Below are 19,604 nucleotides of genomic sequence, written 5' to 3' on the forward strand. Positions count from 1 at the left end.
TCGTCGTCGTTCGTGGCAGGTGTTTCGACGTGTTCATTCGTGTTGACTTCGGCGCGCATAGAATTAACCTTACGGGGAGGTTTCTTTCGATTTGCGCGTGCGATAACTTCCTGCTGTACGTTCTGAAGGTTCTGATTCATTGCTGGGTGCGATATTGTACAGAGGTGGTATGGTGTTGGACGCGTTGATGTGAGTTAGGATGAAAATCAGGGTTAGGAGACTGCTTAGTAAGCACTTCTGCTAGGTGGGCTCTCTATAGGATACTCTATCTACGCTCCGCAAATAGGAATCAATCAAACCAATCAAATCAATCAATTTGATGCCTTGAAGTTGATTTGATTGATAAAATCCACCTCTTCGGATTGATTGATTGATTTGGTTGAACCAAATCAAATCAATCAATCTATCAACTTAAGTTGATTGTTCCCCACTCTGCCCAGGACTATTACCCCTCCGCTCAAGTGCAGCAGCGGCACGCGTTCTCGGTTTCTTGACTGGCTGATTCTTCGAGTGATCGCCGTCAGGGACAGCGGCCTTTCGCTTCTTTCCCGTCTGGGGTTCGCCGTCGCACTATTTTCGTAGAGCTTGTAGCCATCGTCTTCATCGTTAGCGACGACGACTCCTGGTGTTGGGGCCTTGGTCGGGCGCTTGAGCTTGTGTTGCGCGCGGGTGAGTCGCCGATTCTCCATGAGGTTAGTGCCGGCGTTTTCCGTCATAACGTTTCTGGGGTGCTCATAGAGATCATCGTTTACTTCGTCATCGTTGGCGACGAGGTCTTCGGGTGTTGAAGGTTTGAACTGGCAAACGGCTTTCTTCTCTGCGTTTGTGAGCTTTCTGATCTCGTCCGGGTTCAATTCGGAGAATTTCTCGTGGCAGCTAGGACAGCTGGTATTAGTACGCAAGTTTGATGTTCGAGGATGGAAGTTAGTCTTACGAGAAATCCGTATGGTTCTTCATTTCAGACTTGCTGCCAAGCTGCTCACAGCACTCATCGCAGCGGAAGACTTTTCGGGGTGTGGAGGCCGAAACGTCGAGAGCTGAGTCCCAGATCGATGATTCTTCGCCTCGCGCAATAGTCTCCTTGTGAGTGGAAGACACAGGGCGACGGAATAGCTCGCTGTGGATACATTTGCGACGCTGTTGAGCCTCAAGCTTTGCTTTGAATTCCTCAAACATAGGTTTGTGCTTCTGTAGAAGGAATGGCTTGCTCTTCGTGGTACGCTTGGACACGTTCTCGTGGTCACTAGAACCCTCGATGTTAGCGTTCAGATAACAAAATTTACGGTAAGGAATTTGCGGTAAAGGAGTATCTTACGTTTCGGCGACGTGCTTTAGAACGTCAGATATGCTAGTCATGTAGGCCCAACAGTCATCACAAACCAGGTTGAGAACTTCGTCGTCATTGCATTCATCGATGCCTGCACTGCCGACGGCATTTAGGGAGAGGTTTTGGCCATCCGGGCAGACACTAAGCAGCTCAGCCGACAGGTCGCGCAGGAGCCAGCCAAGCAGCTTCTTCGCCGGACTACCATTCTCTGCAGCAGCGAGCGCAAAGAGAATATAGCGAAGTGGTGTGGGCCCAGTCCGCTTCTTCAAGAAGGATTCCACGATGAGCTGTTGTATAGATGTGATACCCAACTCGAAAGCAAGGCAAAATACTTGGAGGCGGTCATATGGCGCAGTGTCGTGGAACACGCTTCGCGCATCCATTGTTTGGAGACGACTAGTATAGAGCGCGTGGACAAGCATTTCCACGACTCGGGGTCGCTCATCTGGAAGTTTAAGGCGATTCTTCTCAACATCTTCGGTTTCCCGTGGGTGGAGGCAGTGTTGACCAAGTTGCTTCTTAGCTCCCTTGATGAGAATGGCAACAGCATTGTCGAGGACGTCAAGCTCTCTGTGTTCTCTCAAGTCGTAGAATATGAAGTTCCCCTGTCGTATGCTGTATCCGTCCGTATTCGAATCGTCCTCCGACTCGTCAATATTCGATCCCTCTGTATCCGGTCGCCAATTCCAGTCGTGGTCATGGAGAGCCTCCACTACTTCCTTTCTCAGTGGACGAAGATCGGCGGCAGTTCCACTGAGTCCGTAAGGTGCGCTACGGCCATCCAACCAGATTGCTTCCTTCATGATGCAGCGAACGATCTGAGTTGAATTAGCTAGTGTAGGATAATAGACGATACTGTATGACCCACGCAATTGAGTGTAGACGAGCTTGGTGCAGCCTTGGGCAGCCTCTCCAATTCATTGAGCGACTCTAGCAGCGACTTTTTGATCTGGGAATAAAGTTGGGGCGAATCAATAAGCTTCGCAACTGCAGATGACTTGCTTGCAAGCAACTCCTTGTGGACAGGATATCGCTGTTTGTCAGGACCGACCAACAGGGTGAAGATGGTCCGATAGAGATACGGAAAGCTGGATACCAAGTTAACGACTTGATAGCGCAGGACAGTGCATCGAAGTGTTTGTATAATAGGAATTAAGGGCGGAGGTTTACTTACGGCTCATCGGCCATGACTGGTGAAGCTGTCAAAGGGACTTGCTCAGAGGCTTGAATGGTGGAGGGTTGGGTGGTGGTTGTGTGGTAAAGGAGATAAAGGTGCTGGATGTCGGGAAGAAAGTCTTTTATATCTAGGGCGGCCTTGAACATGTCACGAAACGGAGAAGTGAAAGTGGGTGCGGCCTCGGCGGCGACATCATTTCGCCCTTGGGGACGCGATCGACTCCGACTTGAGGTCGTAGATGCCCTTCTTCACGCGTGAATCTATATCACGAATCACCCCTTGACTAATTATCTTCAAGGGATAGATGGTTTTGACTATGAAACAGTTTTGAATAGACAGAATAGGCCGCCGGCTGGCTCTAGGCCATATTCTAAGGCTTTGAAATGCATACTAACAGTTTGTCACGACGGTCTTCTTGGTGCAGAAAGAGTGGTAATGTATATGACTTGATGGGCTGACCCCTCGATGATAATTTAGGTTTTAGGGAGTAGGAAGGAGGTTGAGAAAAAGTTGAAACAGCCCTATTCCAGCAAGTCAGGGGCTAAGGCCATCGGAGGGGCTAAGGCCATCGGCGGGGCATGGTGGGGCGCTTTTCTTTGGCGGCGACGTCAATTTCAACCTCACCTCTTCCCTTTGCAACACAACGAGACAGGACACCATCAACATGGAGTACGATACAAAGACGCGTATGTAACAATCGATCTAGATAGGACTTGGGCTTAACCAGCTTCCAGCGCCATACCACACCTCCGACACGACCTCCTTCGCCTACTTCTCCGCCCGCGACCGATGGCCTGTTATAATCGTGAGCCGCCTCAAATGTCTCACACCAGATTAGAGCGCTTATATCCAGCAGACGCAAGCCATTGACGATGTATATCGCGCTACCACTGCTGCCACGGACCCCGACACCGTGACGGAAGGCAAAGGGCTGATAAATGCGCTGGCGAAGCTCAAGCATGAGCTGCAGCATGACCGTCTTTTGACGTACGTCGCGACTCTATACCTTTTTGGAATACTCTAATTGGGATATAGACCGCTCCCTGATGATGGGTTCTCAGATATCGAGGGCTACAACAAAGAACTCGCCGCTCTCGGCAATCCCACTTGGTTCAACGTCCCATGGCTTTTCTCTGAATGCTATCTTTACAGGCATGTCTCTCCCGTGCTCTGTTAGCACCATTACAAATAGCTAAATAGCACAAGACAGGCGTATGAATGCCCTCTTTGTTCTCTCTAAGAAATGGAAGTCCTACGACATCTTCGCGCGCCAGAAACTCTCCACCTTCAAATCCTCTCGTCCTGCCGTCGTTGAGCTTGCAACGCATTACAAAGAGATTGTCGCGAAGCTGGGACAAGGAAGCAATTTAGCGGGTGAAGAAATGGAAGCGGCGGAGAAGGTACTGTTTATGGAGATGTGCGAGATCTGTCTATGGGGCAATGCGACGGATCTGTCCCTCCTGACCAATCTCTCCTACGAAGATATCCAGAAACTTCAAGGGTCATCTGCGCGACAGGCTGCGCAGGCAAACATTATTGCCAACGATTTGGATGCAGCATTCGCTATCCTTCGAAACGCGCAGAAAAGCGGGAAGAGCGCCGATCGACGCGTTGATATCATCCTGGATAATGCCGGCTTCGAGCTCTACGTCGACCTTATCCTAGCCGGTTACCTCCTCTCTTCTGGACTTGCGACCACTGTTATTCTGCATCCAAAATCGATTCCCTGGTTTGTATCGGATGTCCTGCCGAAGGATTTCCAGGACATCATCCAAGCAGTGCACGATCCCCAGCGCCTGTACGCACCTACCGCCGATGACGATGATGCGTACCGCAACACATACAGGCCATTACCCGCCAAGGATCAGGAGGACATCAAATTCCTGTTCCAGAACTGGACTAGCCTCGTGGGCGAAGGCCGTCTCCTTATCCGCCCAAATCGCTTCTGGACCGAGGGCGGCAGTTTCTGGCGACTTCCCAATTCCGAGCCAAGCTTGTTTGAGGACTTGAAAGAGAGCGAACTCGTCATTTTTAAGGGCGATCTGAACTACAGAAAACTCACTGGCGATGTAAGCGTCTTACGTCTCACTAAAACGCGAGCGCTCGTACTGATTAACTTACTAGGCCGCTTGGGATCCCACAACTCCATTTTCTACCGCCATCGGTCCTCTAGGCCCTGGATCTGGACTGCGCACTCTCGCACTGCGCACTTGTAAGGCCGATGTCGTAGTCGGGCTACCCGAGGGCGAAGACGAGCGGCTACGGAAAATGGAAGGCGGCGGCGGCGACAGCGGAGCGCGCAAGTGGGCGTGGAGCGGTAAGTGGGCAGTCGTGCAGCTTTGCGATGGAAAAGCTTAGCGCATGTAAGTTGAAGACGGTAAGTAAACACCAGGGGCATCCCTGGCGTTGGCAGAGGTGTAGAAAATAGATAGATATAGAGAGCTGCATCGTAGGTTCATAATTTCATGGTCCTAATTCTGTCTTCAAATCTGCACGTCAAAGTCTCTGTCTTTGAATTCGAGTCTCGCAAAGACATGAGTGAGATATACTGAAAGGTCCCTCAAGAGCTTTTCAGCACGCGCAATTTCCGTGCCTTTCGCCCTCAATCTCAAGACTACTCTCTTTGATATTCCTTAGATCTCTACCTTCCATATTCAAGAGTAGCTTCAGAGTTTTACCGTATCCTTCAAATGTCACATCACTCGCGTCCAATTTCCAACGCACTTCAGATATATCACGGTTATGGAGAGATTTATATCGTACTGTTTTCATTTCACTCTACGAATGGTCGTTCGCCCACGACACTCGGGGTATTGCATGCTAGATAAAGACACACAAACCCATGTATGAACCGATCGCACCCCCGCGATACTAAGATATTGCGTCTCACAAGAAGAGACACAAACCCTTTCCCTAACTCTTTTAGGAACCCGCAACGCCAGGATTCCGCTCGCTCCTAAGCAGTCTATTAAGAAACAAAAAGAGAAAAGACAGGAAGAAAAGAAATAATCATACCCGTAAATACCTCCGCCTCAAGCAATCTGTAGGAGTAAAGAAAACAAAAGGAAAAGCATCATATCTACCAAAGCCTCAGGCTCGTTATACCGTATGAAACAAAAGGAAAGAAGTTCTCGCAATCATAGACCACACCACATCGTCTCCCACCCTACTTCTACCAGTCATACTTCAACGACGTCTCGGGTTACCAACGAACATCGGCACCTGGTAGCTCGGCGGCGGCGGGATATAAGTAGCCCAGGGCCCTGCCGCCATCGGCACAACCTGCTCCTGAAGCTGGGGCATGACCCCATAAGGTCCCTCCTCAGCCTGAACTGGGACATACCGCTTCTCTAGCATCTGCTGCACGTAGACGTCCTGCTCGTAAGCCTTGCAGAATACGTTGGGAGGGGTCGTGGGGGCGGTGACGAAAGGGTTAGGATATGGCGGATTGTAGGGGCCAATGGTCGGGTGCGGAACCGGCGAGACGATGGGGTGGTTGATGCCGTAGCCCGGGGCCTGCTTGTCTCGGATCATGTTGTGGTTGCGGTTGGACTGGGTGGTTCGGGGGCGCACTGGCATGCCTGGAATGAGGGCATGTGGGGGGGACTGTGGGGCCGACAGGACAGTGGGCCGGTTGAGGCGAGATGGGCGCACGAAGCGTGGGGCGCGCTTAGTGGACGGCTCTGCGCGGATGGGGCATGGCGTGGTGGGAGGGGAGATACCCTGATCCCAATGGGGGACGCGAGGGCGGCAAATGGGGCCACCATGCGGTGGTGGAACGGCTAGTTGGTATGGTTGGGAGGGGCCTCGAGTAGCTGTTCCACCGACGGTGGGTTCGGCATCAAGGAACGGATCATCGATGCCTTCGAGTCCGTGGGTCTTGAGGATGGGGTCAGCTTCCTTGACTGGAAGAGGCTCGGTGTCCTCAGCTTCGGTTTTGGCCATTTGAGGAACAGGCTGGATCTCCTCGAGCTGGACTGAAGATCGAAACATGGCCGCAATGCGAGGGTCTGGGGTCTTGTTGTGGCCGTCACCGGCATCCTCATCGTCGGAGTCGGAGTCGTGGCTCAGAGGGCTGAGATTCAGCGTAGAGCAAGGGGACTTGACACCGGCTTGTGGTGGAGTAGAAGGAGTCTCGCTACAAACAGTCGTCTCATCGTTGGTAGGAACCGACTCGTCAACCATAGGAGAGCCTTCATTCTTCATCTTGAGAAGGTTCTGCAGCATACGATTGGAGCGGCGAAGCTGCTTATTTTCGGCCTCCTTTGCGCGTAGCTGTTCATCCTTCTCCTCCTTGAGGTCGTCATAGGCCTGCTCCTGCTCTTCGCTCTTCTCCAAGAGGTCGCAATAGGCCTGCATCCAGGCCTTGTCCTGGAATCCGTGGTACGTATCCTTGTCCCGAGCAGATTGTTCAAGCTTCAATATAGTGCTCTTGAGTGAGTCCGCGTCCTTTTCATGGCAGAGCACCTCGTCCTTGGTATCATCGAGCTTTTCGGCCATGGCATTCGCGCGTCCCGCATTCATAGCGGCCTCCTCCCTCAAATCTGTCGCCTTTTGTTGGAGCCCTTCGAGTAGGACTTGGAGGGCAGTAATCTCAGCGTCTTTGCGGTCCACCTCTTCTTGCATCATGTTGACGCGCTCGACTTGAGCAGCCGCGTCATCTTCCTTCTCTCGGATGTTCTGCCTAGAGGCCTCGAACTGCTCGCGGAGAAGCTGGACTTCGCCTTCGAGCTCGAACGCGTAGGCCGCATTGTAGGCGAGAGGACGGGGTAGCAGCATAGCAACTGCGGAAGGAGGAGTATGAGTGGCATTGAGATGGCTTCCTATAAATCCAGGAGTTAGAGATGCTGAAGAAGTATGGTGTTGTTGTTCTTGTTTACCTTGAAGTGAATGCAGCTTGTGGCCTGTTCCACGATCGAGTGGTCGATGCAATCGGTCGCGGGTTGGAGGCACCTCGGTGTGGGAGGGCTCGGCCGATACGGTAGAGGCTGATGATGGAGGGCGATGATTGGGAGGTGTCCACACTTTGTATTGCGCCGTGTCCTGGGACGAGTCGGTCGAGCTCTGCCCAGGGGAGATGAGCATGCCTGGGAGCGCCAGCTGAATCTTGATGCATATATCGCCAGTTGGTTCGACGACCGCATTGGCGGAGACCGCAGTGGTGCCGCTCATGATCGGACGAGTATTAGACGACTGGGGAGGGCCTATGATGTGTAAGTAAGGGCGAGGGCTGGAGTCGTTGCTGGCGAAGTAGAGGGACTTACCAAATACACCGACCGAGGTCAGATATGCGAGGGCGTCGTGAGTAGACGGACGATTGACACGAGGATACGGACGATAGTATCGAGGAGACGAACGGTTGGCGGTCCACATCGTTATAGCAATTGTTCCAAGAATTGAGCAGTGAAACAGATTGCAATAATGCGCAATGTCGGAAGACAGTGGAAGGCTGTTGTGAAATGCCTAAACAGCGGTGGGGGGGTGGGTGTGGGGTGTCCAGGTTGTTGTGTGAGGTAGATGGAAGGTCGAGGGCCTGCCGCAATCGGGCGGGTTTTTATGCTCTTCCTAATTCGGGGTTTCACTGATCTTCGTGAATGTCACGTGTTTCACGTGATCGGGGCCGCAGTTGCTTTGTGCCTGCGCGGGTATTTTACGTCATTGTGTTCAAACAATTACTATGTATTTTCTAAACGTGAATTAACGCGGTATCTCACATTCTAAAAACCACGTTTCTCATGCCCAATTTCCCCCCTTCCTTATGAGTAGATCACAATTGGGAAGGCATGTCGAATATGTACGCATTGATTTATTTTAGTCTATATGCTAGTCGCTCTCCCGCAATGCCTGGGGTATCTCTACTCGACTACAAAGGCCGAAACATAAACCCTACTTCTGTGCAATATGCAAAAGGACCGCAATGATTCCCTCGCGGCCATTCTATGGAAGTTGAAAAGTAACATGAAACAAAAAGAAAGGTATATCTGTCCGTACCGCTCCTATCCCAACTAGTTTCGTGGTAGCAAAAGTCGCACGATAAGAAGAGAAACGTGCAACAATGGCCTTTCTGCGGACTGGCAAGATAAAGCCTAATCATCATACCACGCCCCTGAAACCATACTCGTATGTTTGGATGTCTAACCGCGCGTTCGCTCGCCAATGTACATTGGCACCACATAGTCCTCCTTACGTGGTACCATGCCCCAAGGGCCAAGTGCTATAGCTGCAGACGCAATCGGGGCAAAAATAAGAGCAGTTGGGGCAGTCATCGGTACAGTGGTCAGTGCGTTGCCACAGAAGCCATCTGGAATCCGGTTGACCAGGTAGGGGCTTCCCTCGGGAGATACGCGGATGCTGGCATTTCCACGTCGCCTACGGCTGTCCCGCAAGCTGGCTTCGGCGAAGGCGGGTTGTATTAGGTGTGATTGGAGCTGGTCCTGAAAATGGCACCTCAGTGGTAGTGTTTGTACGGAGCTTGTACGCGTTCTCCAGCTCTTCTACAGACCACACGCGCTCGGTGCGAGGTTGTAGTTCTGGAAAGACGGGCAGCTCGGAGTAATCTGGGTAATAGGTGTCTTCCCGCCGGCTGAGGACTGGGGATGAACAGGGGGAGTGTACAGGGGTCGATGGAAGAGACATCGAATAGATGCGATCATTCTCAGCGGCAATTCGCTGACGCTGGGTCTCGTATTCGCGCTCCTGCTTAAGATTCCCCTGCCTCAATGTCTCAAAGTGTTCCGCGATAACATCTGGAAAGTCCAGACCTTCAGCGACTGGGTTGCGCCACTTCCAGAACTGTTTGAGCAGAGCATTCTGTTCCTCGTTTCCATGGAGTTTTTCCTGGGTTAGTGGAGTCGCTGGGCGAATGGGGCCAGTATAAGGCGCATTCTCTTCCGTCAAGACTTGCGCGCGGCCGTACTTGACGACCGGGAGACTATTTTCCACTATGTAGCCAACGGGAAGGTTTTCGTAGTTCTCCTGATTTAAAAACTGAACGACCTTGGGTTTCGGAATGACTGGTTTGCACTCTCGGAGCTCGTCTTGGACATAGCCCCAGTGCACTCCGTGCAGACACTTGACTTCTGCATCCTTGGATGCAATGAGGCTGCCATTCTCAAATTGAAGGGCACAGAGTTGTTCTTGAAGTTGAGCAATTTGGAAATCTTTCTCCTCAACCTTTTGCTGCATAACCAACATACAGCTCGTGCTGATAGTAGGGTTCTCTGCTTGCTCGGTCGCCATGTCTGCACGGTCCTTCTCTGACTTATAAAGCGCCATGAACATCCGGTTAGATTTCCGAAGGCGGGCGATCTCTTGATCCTTCTTGTGATTCTCCTCATCTTTTTGTTTCTGGAGCTCCACCAATTCCTCTTCGAGACCACAGATCTCGTCTTTAGCGTCGTCAAGCTCAATGCGCGTAGCATTCAAATATCCCGCGCTCATGGTGAGTTGATCTTGCATATCTGACAGTTGCTGCGGGAACTTCTGGGCCTGCCCTCGAAGGATAGCAAGCTCGCCATTCTTCTCGCGGAGCTCTTGCTGCATATGGCCAATATGCGTGGTCATGATGACCGCGTTCTCCTCCTGCTCGGTCGACGTCTTCTTGAGTGCCTCAAGTTGCTCACGAAGGAGCTCAACTGCTCCTTCTAGCTCGAAGACGTACCAATTTGGGACGATTCCAGAGGGCACCAGGTTGACAAAAGACGAATGCGGTCCTATGATTGTACGTGTTGGAAAGGCTTGGGCAAGCTGATGTTGGGTGTCTTGCTTACCTGGTGGTGAATGCCCAGAGCCGGCGCCAGGATCGTGGGGTCGATGCAGTCGGTATTTGAAAGGTTTGTATGGACGAACGGGAGAGTACGCCGGAGGGATGGAGACGGGCTCGTAGTTGGGTTCGGGGTATAGAGATACAGACGAGGCTGACGAGGCAACGCACTGAACTGACGAGGCATTGGACTGTGTCGTAACCAGAGAAGATCGATTGGAGGACTGGACAGAGGCCGCACGGTTCTCTTCGCGCAAGACCAGCTCTAAATCTGGATGACAATTAGCCAACACGCTATGTATGTAGTTAGGAGCCGACGTACACTTCCTAGCCTCTTCAGCCAAGCACTCTTTGAACATCCGCCGAGTGCCTTGAAAGTTCGTGGCAGAAACACCGCTATCGCCAGTTGTCGTCGGACGAGGCTGGGGCAGTAGATCTCCTACGAGCTGTAAGCCAATGCGACAATCGATGTGTCGTCGATGAGTTGACTTACCGAGCACATCTGCGACGTTCTGGAAAGCCGCGCGGCCATCAGCAGCATGGGAGCTCGACATTCCGACGTGAGCTGTTCCTAGGGTTGGTAGTACAGCGATCGGTGATGCTATAAGGAAGATGCGTTGAGGTTGGTGGATGCAGGATACACGAACAGTGGGTGGTGGATGCGGTTGTGGGACTAGCGCGGTGTTGCAGGTGTGATGAAGACTTGAGGTACTTTTGCAGGCGAGCGAGATAAAGTACCTGTCAGCCCGGGTGAATTCATCTGTTTTGGTGATTGTCACGTGTTTCACGTGATGCACTGTCGCCTCTCTATCTAGGGTGCAAGCGACATTGTTCTGGTATATTGTAACCGTTAGTCGGGCACTACAAGAGTTTTGCAGAGTCATTGTAAGAATTGTTTAGCGATATTGTAAAATCGATTGACTAGCGCAATATGTTGCCTTTGCAGGCATCTTCTCTAGACCTTTTCAGATACTACATCGCTTGAATCTATACTCCTACATCTAGCAAATATTCAAGGTTGTACCATCCAGGCCATAAGTTAGGATATTTGCACCCATACCTTCGTGATAGCATATATTACCAAAGCTAATACTATAAGCATATCCATCAAAGTGCATTAGTTGGAGTAAGGGGGGATGTCCACTTCGTGTAATCCAGTGAGTGTCAGGCACCACCTGATTGAATAATGGAAGTCTTACTGCAGCTACATTTCCCTCTCCCGGTTACATGCACTGTGTCGAAGATCATCAATATACAATGCATTGCGCACAATGCCTGCAGTTGTTACGTGACGTCGAGCTCAATTTCATCACTTTCGCGGCTCTAGGCGCGGTAGAGCATGCCAACGGCTATGTGTGACTGTGCATAGAGTCAACGAACCTAGGAAAAGACAGGTTGTAGAGACTGCTATGTTGATGGGCGAGCCGCCTCTCTGCTGGCTGTATATAAGGAACGAAGGCAGAAGGACGGAATAAGGATGAGCGAGGTATTCAAGACATTGCGTAGGAGAGAATGGAAATAGAGGATAACGAAGGTCTGATTTGCTTGTTGCTCCATGCATTCCATGAGCAAAGGTATCAGAGCGAGCTTGACAATCAAGCAGCTGGGTTATTTGTGACATCGTTTTTGGGATTGAGAGTATGAGCTTAGGCATGCCTATGAACACTCTTTCCAGGTATTCTAATCAACATAGAATCACCATACCTACGTTTAAGAGCCCCTCGTGCTGCCTGGGTATATAAGTCCATATTTATGGGCTCCTCAGACCCTACCTACCCTCCCGAGAAATCATGTTAGTCACGCTCAATTATTGATACGTTATGTACGAAGGAGCTCAGAATTATATCTAACATGATTGATTCGATTATCTAGTTGCCCGCCCGCAACATCTAGGGTATTATCGAGCAGTAAGTACAGCTGCTAAACCTCTAGTCCAAACCTCTATTGTATCTATAAACAATCCCGCCCAACCAAAGCTCCCTCTTGACCGATATAATGGGAGACGGATAAGAAGAACAAGAAAAGAAAGAGAAGTAGCTCGTGCCTCCAAACAGCAAAAGAAGCTCAAATTCATAAGCCTATCACCTTCAATCACTCCGTAGGAATATCAAGCATTTCCCTAACTCAAAAAAATCGAGACTTCGACGGCAGGTACGAACCTGTAGGAGGCAGGGCGCCCCATGCAGTCGATAGAGCCAATGGAGCCTGCTGGAGAAATGAGCTGGCTGGTCCCGCGAACCTCACCCCACCAGTTCGTCCGCTTCCAGTGGTGGAAGGTTGTCCACCGTCAATAGGTGCTGCGCATGCAGTGCCGAGGTGGCCAGCACGCTCGGTATGGAAGGGTCGTAGGCGTTCGTTAGCGATGGAGGCAGGGCGCATCGTTCTAATGGTAGTCTTAAAAGGGTCGAACGAGAAGGTATTATAGGTCGCGGTGTGGCGGGTGGTGTTGAAGCTCATGGCGTAGCCCTCATCTGGGACAGGATCCGCAATCAGGTCAGCAGCCACAGGGCGCTCAGCCTTAATCTCAGTTGCATAAGAGGCGCGGAAAGGGTCAAAAATAGTGTCCTCCGGGCGAATGTTGTTTCCGATAGTGGTGCGGACGATTTCGGAAGCCATAGAAAAGTCCTCTTCTGCCACTGAGTCTGCGTTGAGGTCGGCAAGCGCAGCCTGTGGTTGATGATCATTCTTCGTAAAGAAGGGGACAACTGGGGTGGAGTTATGGATCGAGGGGCTGTATGGGCACTCTGGCTCCTCGACGATGGTTGTAAGGACTGGAGCTGAAGCCAAGGCCTGATTGGACCTAAGCGTCTTGTAATCGGAGTGCGGCGAGACCGAGGGGCTTGAAGCGTAGGATGTAGAATAAGTAGAAGCGAGATTGTTGCGGCTCATGGAGCAATTGCCAGTATTGGCATGAACGATGCTTCTACTCGTTATGAGGTCGGCGGGAGCCTCGTGCTTCTCGGACTGGGAATCGGTGTCCTGAGGCACGGGAGCCGGAGTCTCGTGCTGAGTGATGTTGGGCTGAATGACATCGGGAAAAGTGACAGAGACAGACAAGTCTGAGTTCTCTGGCGTTTCCTTGATAGTTTTTCCAACATCCTCTGCAATTTCTTCTTCTGGTTCAGCATCTGCTACCTTGCCTTCTTCCGATGTGAGGCTGGTAGTGTCATTTTCATAACCGGTCATTTCGTCCTCCGAATCGGTGTCCGAACCCATAGCCATGCCAATATATTCAGCCACAATCGGCAGATTACCGAAGATGAGACTGCCTCCATCGGCGGGTCGTGGTGCCGCGTTGAAGATCAGGCCAGTTTTGGACGATCCACCAATATCCCTCTGGCGAAGCTGCTCCCACAGCTCCGCGATCATCTCTTCTTGTTTGCCCTTCTCCTGGCTCATTTTCGAAAGTTGTTCGTTCTGTTCGAAAAGTTGCAGGCGAAGGTCGCGTACCTCCGCGCCCCTCTGGAACAGTTGTTCACGGTATTTCGTCACCACTTTGACGATGCCTTCTTTCTTCTCCGCGAACGTTAACTCGCCCACGGACATTTTGCCGTCTTTTTCCGAGTAATAGCCCTCCTCAAGGTTATGTTTGAGGTTGGCAACCTGGTCCTCAAGCTCGATTGAATTCTTCAAATGTCGTTCGGCGTGTTTGAAGAACTTATGCGCCTTCTTGCGCTGTTTGTCTCGCTCGGCCTCTAGTACTGGGCATCGTGAGCAAACTAGGGGCGGTTGTGCTTCTGGTTCCTTTTCGATGACTTTAGGAGGGTCATAGATAGGGGCTGAGGAGTTGGAACCAGACTGCTGGGAGTGTGGCGGTGTAGCACCAACAAGGCCCATCAGTCGGAGTTCGTCCTCAGATTTAGGCTGAAGCCAGTCAACGGAGTAGATATAGTGGGCGGTTTTGATTGCTGGAGGGCTTGAGCTTGAGCTACCTATACAACCATAGATTAGAGAGACTGGATTGAGCTGATGTAGGTCGTGTTGCTTACCTTGTCGTACATCAGACCGAGAGGTCTCCAAATCCAAGACATCTATGCACTGTTCCCCCTCCGGTAAATGGCCGTACGAAGGAGGTGTAGTTGCCGAGGATGGCGTAGATTTTGGTGAACTCGAGCCAGAGCTGGCATGCGGTGTGGACTCCGGCGTGGTTGTACCAGTGAAGACACCATTTTGAGCGCTAACGGCGGAGAAATATTCGTCAACACCTGTGTTTGATGTTAGATTCATTTGAAATTGAGTAGCGGAAGGGTCCTTACGCTTTGAGACTGCATCCTTGACGTATTTCTCCACCGTGAAACCAAGACCTTGGAATACGGCGGGAGGCAAAATGTCTGACATGCTAATGGCTGGATTGGGCTGAGAGCGATGGGCTGTAGTCTGTAAGCCAATGCAACAACCAAGATGTTGTCGCTGGGTGGCGGACTGACCATCAGCTCTAGCGGGGGAAACAGCTGTATCAGAAGAGTTGGCTAAACTCTCCGTCTGCGCTGACTCTTCCGCGCTTTGCGATGTACTGTTCATTGGCACGTCCGTATGGGATTGATGGTAAGTAGGTAATTCTCGGCCCAAAACCTTCGCCTGCTTTGGTCGTGGAGGGCGCATGTTATGACGCTCTGACATGGAGACGTCGTGGGGAAACCCAGGTGGAATGGTTGAAGAAGAGCCAGAGGGCATCTCAAGAACGAAGATGATCTTGCCGGTGGATTAGGACAACAGAGGCGGTGGGGGTGGTGCTGGGTGTGTTGTCTGGGTGTGATGAATTTCCGAGGTTCTGCACTGGGCGCGAGATTTTTATCCCCTCTGCCGGGCTAGATTCAGTAATTCACCTGTGTTGATACCCTTCACGTGGCGTCACGTGTGGTATATCTGCTCTTTCCTAGTCCGCCTGCAGCCACACGCCGCGCGGGCTATACCTAGGTAGCTGATGCATTGTGTATCCACATTAACGATACTCATACCTTCAACTAAGCGAGTCTCGATGTGATTACACACGCTGTCACCAGTATGGTGGTAATATTGGGAACTTATGGGTTATATGGGATAGAGCGGAAACCATGACTGGAAGATGTCGGAGGACATAAGCAGTTGTTGCGTCCATAAAATGAGAACTAGAACTACGATCTCTAACAAACGGAATATATTGAGGCATCTTCTGATGGTATCCCAAATCCTACTATCGTAGTACTCGGTGATATAGTTTTTCTAGCTCTGTAGCATAGCTGGAGGTCTTCAAACACTGTTATATGCCGCCAATGGTACTGGCAAATATGCTTGATCTCAGAGCTGCGCTATCTGATATGCCATGCCACCTACTTCCAATAGATCAAGACGCCACAAATATCACCACCCAGAAGGCAAGAGAGCAAACAATCACGTCACTAATCAAGACTCACGAAGACAGGATACCGAGTCGTGTATGCGGAAACTAGAGCACTCATGCTAGCAATGTAGATGAAACGTTTTGAATATGAATCTAATATTTTAGAAGCGCTTCAACCGACTGCAGACCTGTTCAAACCTTGCCAACAGAGAACCTGATCTCTAGAGCTCCTGCCTATCGCTCTCTTCCCCCTCTTCAGCAGCCTCCCTATTTCCGGGGTCCTCAGCCTCCTCGACATCACCTTCTTCCTCCGGGTGCTCCTCCTGGGCTGTCCCATCCCCCTCCGTCATTTCAGACGTTTCGCAGACTTTTTTATAATTTATCTGCTCATAGTCCTTATACAACGCAGGGTTGGCGATTTTAGATACGGCCAGCTCCATTCGGCGCAAGGTCTCATCGAGGTACTTGACAACCTCTTCTGTCGAATGCCGTTGGTTAGGCTTATGCCCCCCTGAGAGTATCTCACTCGCAAGGCGCTCTTTGTTGCTGTGCAGAAGTCGCAGGTGTTCCCGCACGCGTTCAGCTTCCTTTAGGTCTTCTCTTATGTCGTCGGCGTCCTGACAATAGCCAATTCCGCTCCGCAGGGCTAACGGGTCATCGAAATCATCGGAACCACCGTTTGGATCTGGGTCGTCGCCCGGGTCATGCGATGGAGTGGACGGGAATCCGAGTCCGAATTGAATGAACGTCGATACCGGCGCGGCAGCCTTCTCGTCAATCTCCTTTAGGTAGTCGACTGTGTCGCGCTTATCCTTTTCCTCCGCCAGTGTGTTCTGCATGTAATCGGAGTCTGGGCCAAGCTCTTCCTTAGCGACGTCGAGGAAGCCTAGGAAATCATCCACGAACTGTTTCCACAGCTCCGCCTCCTCCGTCTTTTGTTCGAGTTGCTCGTTCCTATCCGCCAACAATGTGCGGTACACGCGGGTCTCGCATGCGGAAAGCATCAACACGTTCAGCGCCTCCGCCGAGCTTTCACTGAACATCTCAGTTTGGGCGTTGGCCTGATGGATGATGTGGTGCTTCTCGTGAACGGACTGCTCGTAATCTTTGGCGAACTTGTCGCGCGCCTTTTCGCAATGACCAAGCTGCTTCTTAAGCTCGTCGTTTTCCTTCTTCAGCTCGTCTTTCTCCTTCCTTAGCCGAGAGTAGTGGCCTCTCAGCTCGCGTAGCCCGATGGGAGCTCCCGGCTTCGGCAACTTTACGAACCTGGCGTGGAGTGCGTCCTCCTGCTCCTCTTCAATTGCCTTGACTCGCAAAGTTTCCTCAGATTTGCTCTTGGCGACGAGCGCGCCGCGAGTCTCCTTCAAGGCTTCGATAAAGCGATCTTGTAGACTTTCGTACTTGGCTTGGGTGACCAGCGCAGCGCTTGCCTCCTTCTTCGCCTTATCAAACTCCTCTTGAAAAGTGTCGCACTCGTTGCATGAGGGGCCAGTATGAGGATTATCAGAGCTGATCGAAGATGGAGGGGTCTCGATGGTAGGACGAGGGCGAACATTGCCAATACCGATGATAGATGGATCAATAGACCTGTCGAGGGTAGATTTCGACGCTGACATTGAGCTGGCCTGATGTATAACCGGTGAGCTGCGACGGGATACTGAACTCCATGAGCCCAGACTCGAAGCGCTCGACGCCGTATCGCTACTATGGCCTGGCGAAACCGGTCGAGATTGAATCGAAGACGGTCTGGTCGTAGAGCTCGAGTGGGGCCACTGATGGAAGCCGCTGTCGGAGACTGTTTTATTCAAATTCCAGAGGGAGAGGGGCCGATTGGGGGATGGGGAGGAGGAGGCTGCGCTCGCACGCAGCTGGTGACCAAGTCGGACTTCAAGCTTCTCGGGTGGTAAGGGAACGCTTGCACGCAGCTGGCGAAGAAGTCGATCCTCAAGCTTCTCGGGAGTTGGAGTGACGCTCGCTCTGAGTTGGCGGCGAACTCGTGACTCTAAAGACTCTCCTAGCTTTCGTTAGTCCTACAGATGGTGAAGTTAGTAAGGAGAATGACTTACCGACACCGAGCATTGCTTTCAATCGCTCGGTAGGGTCCTTGGATGTGACTGATGGCAACTGAACCTCGGTCGGGTGGCAAGGGGCGCGTGAATCAACCATGGCGCGGTGGACGATGACCTGGCTACTGTAGAAAGGAGGCATCAAGACGTTCGGGTCTGAAGACAGTGCTGGTATATCTGCGAATCGAAGACGAGGTCCAGAAGCTGTGGTGGTTGGGCAAGTACTATTGATCGCGTCGCGGAGGTTATAGTCGTTGGAAAAGGGACGCATCAAGAAGTTGGATCCTAGAACAGCTGCTGATCGGAATGGTGGTCGGGCTATAAGGTTCCCAGATGTGGGTGTGTCGATGACGATGAAAGCTCTGGCTCGTCAGGTCGGCGGGGGAAATTTATACTGGATGCCCGCTCCGAAATTTTTCACCACGTGACGGGCACGTAGCTCTGGAGGGAGCGCGAGCTCCGGTACTGGGCGTGTTGCTGCCGCAAGTAAACGGTGAATGCCAAGCGGTTGCACGTGACGTCACGACCTGGGAAAATCTCTCTCGCCAAACACTGCTTAACCCTTCCTCACCCTTCTCCTATTTCCGCTTTATCAAGCAACCTAACGGATTCAAGAAAGTGGTGTGAGGGACTGGGCTGTGCGACGTCGGTGCCAGTTCCAAGATGTATTTATTTGCGTTTGCTTTTCGTGCTTCGTCTCCGGACCTCCCGCGTGGGACCCTCAATTTTGAATATGGTTGGTGTTGCTATCCTCGTATACAGCTTTCGATTGAAATTATCATAATCATCTGCGTGGCTCTGCAATGTGGTTTATTCTCTGTTGTTCATGATTTATATCGCTATCGACTTTTGCCATTGATGGTTGTTAAGTTGATGTGGCAATGAGGAGGATCTTTCAATGTGTAGGTCGAGCGTTACTTCACTATATAAATGTGCTTTCAGAATCATCGCGATCGAGTGTACTTCCAACACCACTGACATTAACGGCAGACAGCGAGGTTTTCGCAGCAGCCACTCAATACGCACCATTGCTGGGTTCTTGGTCGTATTTTGATCTGAAATCCAGATGACTTGCACCACGTACATTTCTTATTACCGCGTGTTGGTTTGCAGGCCGTAGCATTCGAACATTGATAGAACGCGACTTCATGTACATGAAAGCGCCCTGTTTGCTACAAGCATTGATTGCTGTACGTGATTGTCATAATCCCACAGTTTCGAACCTGGAAAATCTTGCTCGAAAAGTTTGACGGTCCTAGACGGCCCTGGAACGTTCGCTCTGTATCGCGTTTGAATGGGAGATAGAAGGTGACAATTTCCAAGCGCAACGAAATTCTGGAATACTGTAGCTATCCACGTATTATGTAGGCACGCCGATGGGCTTTTTGATCAGTAGCGCGGTTTCATGTACCCTCTTCGTTGGTAATTTTCTCGAGATTCCTCATCATTGGATCTTCTTCTGGTAGAAATAGAGCGTGCTGTAGATTGAAGGAAGAAGCAGATAAGACTACCTTCGACATCTAGTCATACCGTAATGTCTTACATTGAATCGCAATGCATGAAAATTTCCTCATTAACAAGCGAAAAGTGGGGGTCTGAAATGGGGTCTTCATGCGTCTGGTGTATGTGAACGATGGCTGATTTACCATTTCGAGGTAATATTTTGGGGAAAGAAATGGGAGTTCAAAAATGCATTCATATATATGTAGGTAGCACCACAGCACGATATGGTAAAGATCCTGTGAACGGGATATATAGACGATGCAGCTTAACCATCACAACAGTTCATGTTCAGAGAAGAGATATTGATGGCAATGATTCGATCTACGAAAAGCCGAAGTCTAGACTACAAGAAGAGTCCCAGAGCCTTTCCTCTTAGAAAAGCATCATAAAGCAGAGAAATGAAAGAAGGACACACGCAAGACTATTTGCTAAGCCCATCGCTTCGCTCA

The 19,604-nt window shown here is 51.0% G+C and overlaps 5 protein-coding genes across 5 annotated transcripts; 1 reads left to right on the forward strand and 4 right to left on the reverse strand.

Annotated features, from left to right (window-relative positions):
* Positions 1-318: 318 nt before the first annotated feature.
* BDZ99DRAFT_569570 (uncharacterized protein) lies at positions 319-2,515 on the reverse strand (the record flags this gene model as incomplete). The annotated part of the gene is made up of 5 exons (XM_033727896.1): positions 319-876; positions 935-1,243; positions 1,316-2,145; positions 2,196-2,415; positions 2,502-2,515. 5 exons carry the CDS (start codon positions 2,513-2,515, stop codon positions 399-401), a joined length of 1,851 nt encoding a protein of 616 aa, XP_033578524.1. The 3' UTR covers positions 319-398.
* A 626-nt stretch (positions 2,516-3,141) lies between these two features.
* Positions 3,142-5,264, forward strand: BDZ99DRAFT_569571 (DUF89 domain-containing protein). The gene is made up of 6 exons (XM_033727897.1): positions 3,142-3,190; positions 3,239-3,309; positions 3,361-3,491; positions 3,540-3,656; positions 3,715-4,573; positions 4,629-5,264. Exons 1-6 carry the CDS (start codon positions 3,169-3,171, stop codon positions 4,860-4,862), a joined length of 1,434 nt encoding a protein of 477 aa, XP_033578525.1. The 5' UTR covers positions 3,142-3,168; the 3' UTR covers positions 4,863-5,264.
* Positions 5,265-8,873: 3,609 nt separating this feature from the next.
* BDZ99DRAFT_475104 (uncharacterized protein) lies at positions 8,874-11,150 on the reverse strand (the record flags this gene model as incomplete). The annotated part of the gene is made up of 3 exons (XM_033721953.1): positions 8,874-10,537; positions 10,589-10,705; positions 10,760-11,150. The coding sequence occupies 3 exons, from the start codon at positions 11,148-11,150 to the stop codon at positions 8,874-8,876; spliced, it is 2,172 nt and encodes a 723-aa protein (XP_033578526.1).
* Positions 11,151-12,390: 1,240 nt separating this feature from the next.
* BDZ99DRAFT_475105 (uncharacterized protein) lies at positions 12,391-14,940 on the reverse strand (the record flags this gene model as incomplete). Its single annotated transcript, XM_033721954.1, has 3 exons — positions 12,391-14,198; positions 14,256-14,636; positions 14,694-14,940. The coding sequence occupies 3 exons, from the start codon at positions 14,938-14,940 to the stop codon at positions 12,391-12,393; spliced, it is 2,436 nt and encodes an 811-aa protein (XP_033578527.1).
* An 867-nt stretch (positions 14,941-15,807) lies between these two features.
* BDZ99DRAFT_518825 (uncharacterized protein) lies at positions 15,808-17,923 on the reverse strand (the record flags this gene model as incomplete). The annotated part of the gene is made up of 2 exons (XM_033725343.1): positions 15,808-17,600; positions 17,653-17,923. The coding sequence occupies 2 exons, from the start codon at positions 17,921-17,923 to the stop codon at positions 15,808-15,810; spliced, it is 2,064 nt and encodes a 687-aa protein (XP_033578528.1).
* Between the last annotated feature and the right edge of the window lie 1,681 nt (positions 17,924-19,604).

Source organism: Mytilinidion resinicola (assembly GCF_010093595.1).
Source record: "Mytilinidion resinicola strain CBS 304.34 unplaced genomic scaffold BDZ99scaffold_7, whole genome shotgun sequence".
NCBI classification, from domain to species: Eukaryota; Fungi; Ascomycota; class Dothideomycetes; order Mytilinidiales; family Mytilinidiaceae; genus Mytilinidion; species Mytilinidion resinicola.

What these genes read in the sequence shown, in the direction of transcription:
- BDZ99DRAFT_569571 (XM_033727897.1), top strand. Translation starts at nt 3,169, where the DNA reads ATGGAGTACGATACAAAGACGC. An exon ending in ACCGATGGCCTGTTATAATC is followed by an intron (nt 3,310 to 3,360) that starts GTGAGCCGCCTC and finishes TATATCCAGCAG; the next exon opens with ACGCAAGCCATTGACGATGT. An exon ending in ACAGAAAACTCACTGGCGAT is followed by an intron (nt 4,574 to 4,628) that starts GTAAGCGTCTTA and finishes TTAACTTACTAG; the next exon opens with GCCGCTTGGGATCCCACAAC.